The sequence below is a fragment of the Neltuma alba genome, unplaced genomic scaffold (assembly GCF_004799145.2).
Source record: "Neltuma alba isolate B1F8T4 unplaced genomic scaffold, ASM479914v2 tig00004898_pilon, whole genome shotgun sequence".
Lineage (NCBI taxonomy): Eukaryota > Viridiplantae > Streptophyta > Magnoliopsida > Fabales > Fabaceae > Neltuma > Neltuma alba.
In genome coordinates this window covers 44,943-48,038 of record NW_021633901.1, presented here as the reverse complement: position 1 = coordinate 48,038, position 3,096 = coordinate 44,943, and the positions used below count along the sequence as shown (strand labels likewise).

At 32.3% G+C, this 3,096-nt stretch overlaps 1 protein-coding gene across 1 annotated transcript; it reads left to right on the top strand.

Moving 5' to 3' along the window:
* Positions 1-982: 982 nt before the first annotated feature.
* Positions 983-2,148, top strand: LOC114746114 (uncharacterized serine-rich protein C215.13). The gene is made up of 2 exons (XM_028934303.1): positions 983-1,378; positions 1,751-2,148. The coding sequence occupies exons 1-2, from the start codon at positions 1,128-1,130 to the stop codon at positions 2,043-2,045; spliced, it is 546 nt and encodes a 181-aa protein (XP_028790136.1). The 5' UTR covers positions 983-1,127; the 3' UTR covers positions 2,046-2,148.
* The last annotated feature ends 948 nt before the right edge of the window (positions 2,149-3,096 follow it).

The window sequence follows — 3,096 nt, the reverse complement described above, 5'->3', positions numbered from 1 at the left end:
TACTTCCCATTTAATTTAATATATTCAAATCCAGTAAAGATATTATTTAAATTCAAGATCAATTATTAATTTTTTCATTTGAACCTCTATTTGAAATTGTATTTATTTATAATGTTTCCCATTTAATTCAATATATTTAAATCTTAATCAAGATGTTATTTAAATCTCATTAATAGAATATATTTGGATCCCATAATCTTATACTCGACTTATTTTCAAACAAATTGGATATTACAAGTTTTTAAGAATATAGTTGATTAATTGATTGATTGATTTTTTATACAATTATTATAATACCCAATCAAATCTGATCATTAATATCTATAACAAGTCTTATCCCATCACTAAGCGAGTTGGCCATATGAACCACACAGTGTCATTGTGCTCTATTAATAACCGATTTCTGAGTGTTATTGACCAAAAATTTCTAATCCATAATCTTTTTTAGCGATTTTTCGGTCTTCCTCTTTATGATCTGGTTTACCCTTCTCATCCATCCCTCTAACAACCTTTTTTCTTGTCCTCAAACATTTTTTTTTTACCGTTGACCAAGTCTAATTGAGGTTTAAAAACCTTTCTTAAGATTAATTTTCCTCTTTACAAGATTTGCATGTCGACCCTATTAAAGGAATATAAAATATTTTCCACTAAACCCGGGTATTGACTCAACTTAATCAGAGGTTTCAAAATTAATTAAGAGAGAGAGAGAATGATGACGGTGTCTGAAGATATGGATATACATTGTTCGATTTAGATCTTATCCTCTATCTTAGTAGGCCTGAAACAAGCCACTAAGTTTGCACCATACACTCCGTAATTGATAATGACAACTTTTCTTCAGATAAACAATTACAATTTCAATAATAATAAATAATATTGGTCAATGTAATCCATTTCTTCTTCATTCATTCGTGTGTCTGACTCTGCATATAAGTATATATACATATATATATATATATGCAAGTATAAGACTCCATTTTTTTTCCCCTTGTGTTTCAAACACATCTTCATGCAATAAATTATATGGGATCTACATTTACTCAAAAAGATATGTACTTGCTCAGCAACTGTTCTTGCTTTCCTCGTTGACAGATCAAAACTTTCTGAAATCAAATTCTCAGAGAATTATGGATGTCGGAAAGACAACTTGGGATTTTGGAAAAGCTGATGCTGATGATGAGGATTCAATATCATCCATTGGATCCATCTCAGAAGATTCAATGAACTCTGTGACAGGGAGTTTATCATCTTCTTCTTTATCAGAATCCACTGAGGAGGCAGCAGACTCTTCAACAACTTCATCTTCTTCTCCATCATCCGCAAAATCAAACGGCCCTTTGTATGAACTGTCTCAGCTCATGGACCATCTTCCTATAAAGTAAGCAATCTCTTGCCTTGTATTTCTTTTTATTTCTTTTATATATACATATATATACGTACACATAGAGCACAAGTTTAGAGGCACATCCATGGAGCTGCATGTCCGGTGGCTCTGGCAAATCAGAATCCTGCATGGCTAGCTCTCTACATGAACAACATCGGCCTCTCAATGAAATCTTCAAGGTTGTGAGCACAAATATGAAGGAAGAGCTCATTCTAAAAGACTAGCCTATATTTTATGGGAGAGACTTTTGAACTTTATAATAAACCACGCTTTATTTATGAAGTTCCTAACGTGGGACTCATCATAACATATATACACAGACACCTTTGTAAATCCTTAATGGAAAATGGATGTTGTGAACTGCAGGAGAGGTTTATCAATGTTCTATGAAGGGAAGGCTCAGTCTTTCACTTCTTTAGCAACAGTGGAGAGCATAGGAGATCTTCCTAAGAAGGCCACACCTTATTGCAGAAAGAAGATGAAGTCAAGCAAGAGCTATGCAGGAGATTTGGACAGACACAAAGTTATATCACACATAAGTCCCAAGGCCACAATATCAAAGAAGACTTCAAGAGGATCTTTAGTTTCTGCAGTGAGCAGTAGAAGAGGGACTTTTCCGGGAGGCTCTAGGCTCTCCATTGCTGTACACAGGAACTTTTGACGGAATCGTTCAAACAAGTTAGATCTTGCTTCCTCGATGCACAAAAATTTGGAAAAAATTTTGGTTGGTTATGTATAAAATGTGAGTATATTCAATTTTCCCTTACTTTCTTCTGATATATATATATATATATATATATATGAGAGACCTCATGGCTTGCTGGTTAGAGCAAATTCACTCGGCCTTGTAAGTCATGGGTTAGATCCAGCATTCTATCCTCAGATACTGCTTGATCTGTATATGAGAGAATAACCCGTTAGACCCAAGCCTGGCTGAGGAAGACCTGAGTGTTGCTATAGTATTTCTTCCTCCAGTCCTAAATTTATGAGTTGGATAAGTAATTATTAGTTATTTGTAAAAAAGACCTGTTAGTTTATTAAAATACCCCTTTAATCATTTTTATTGGAAATTATTCCATTGATAGAACCTTCTTTTAAAATGTGCAGTAAATGTAATAGGAATAATTTAGGAAGAAAATTATAAATTTAAGACACAGAGTGGTTTAAAATCTTACATTCACAACAAAATTGGAGACAAAAAAAAAAGTATTACTACGTCCAGTTCTTAATATAAAAGTTTGTTTGACTTTTATTTTGATCATAAATATAAAACTTCAATCTATTTTGTTTCTCATATTTATCCTTTTTTTTTTCTAAGTCAGTCCTTGTAATAATAGTAATTCTAATCAATACACTAATCAGAATATTCTAGAAAAGACTACATTTATTTATTACAAATAACTAACTTAACTAATTTATTTAATCTACTCAAATTTGTTAACTAGCTCTTATATTAAGAACCGGAAGTAATTTTTTTTAATGGCAGTTCCTATATATTTTTTGATTAATTAATAATACAACCCCATGAGTGATTACCTGTTAGCATACACAAGTTATATATGATCAATCATTATCATGATTATCAGTTGAGACAGTGGGAAATTCACTACATAAATCTATCATCAATTATAATGTTGGAATATGAGGAGGAAATTGTAGTGCCCATGCCTTTAGCTCTTTATCCTAGATGTATAGTGTCCACCCACCTATAC